General features: G+C 42.1%; 1 protein-coding gene across 1 annotated transcript in view; it reads left to right on the top strand.

The window, feature by feature from the left end:
* LOC104540462 (cleavage and polyadenylation specificity factor subunit 5-like) overlaps window positions 1-314 on the top strand; it is a gene marked incomplete at its 3' end in the record, with an annotated part of 1,483 nt that extends 1,169 nt beyond the window's left edge. Inside the window, 1 exon segment of the mRNA XM_010184280.1 lies at window positions 251-314. Within this exon segment, the coding sequence (XP_010182582.1) occupies window positions 251-314 (64 nt within the window).
* Window positions 315-655: the final 341 nt, after the last annotated feature.

Below are 655 nucleotides of genomic sequence, written 5' to 3'. Positions count from 1 at the left end.
CTGCTGAAGTTAAAGCTATTTTATTTATTTTTTGAGGGTTTTTAAAGTGAAGTAGAGCAGCTACTTTGATCACAGTTTGGGTGAAAGCTCTCCTGCTCTCTTCAAATTCAACAAAGATTTGGAACATTTGACTCAATGGCCTTGCATGAATTTGTAACTCCCTGTCTGGAAGCACATCCAGGCTTACCTGTGAAAGTCTGTAAGTGTAATAAAACATAACTTTAGCTTCTGTCATTGATTATTTTAACAGACCTGGTGGTGAGCTCAACCCAGGAGAAGATGAGGTAGAAGGCCTCAAACGCTTAATGACAGAGGTTTGTTTTCTTTTGTTCCATTGCTGTACCTGTTATTGCATTATTTTAGACCTTAGAGAATAACTCAGAGCATTACAGTAGCCTCCTTACCACCTGTGTTACGTTGATGCTCTTGTGACGCTCTCAGGTAGTTAATGACTAAAGCAGTAAGTTTTCATTTATCCGCACAGTGAGCGTGGCAGTGATCTAGGGGCTGATTTCCCACCTGCTGCTCGAGTCCTGTGTTCATCTGCAGCTTTGCTTTTTGGCTGGCTTCAGGCAAGTGAGTGTGCAGGTGGGGAATGCAGTATGTTGCTGAGCAGAACTGATGAGCACTTGTTTTTGAGATAGTCTTCTCAGTG

This window comes from Mesitornis unicolor, unplaced genomic scaffold (genome assembly GCF_000695765.1).
Source record: "Mesitornis unicolor isolate BGI_N332 unplaced genomic scaffold, ASM69576v1 scaffold24695, whole genome shotgun sequence".
In the NCBI taxonomy this organism is placed as follows: domain Eukaryota; kingdom Metazoa; phylum Chordata; class Aves; order Mesitornithiformes; family Mesitornithidae; genus Mesitornis; species Mesitornis unicolor.
Note: the sequence above shows the minus strand (reverse complement) of the source record. Positions and strands in the feature narration are given on the sequence as shown.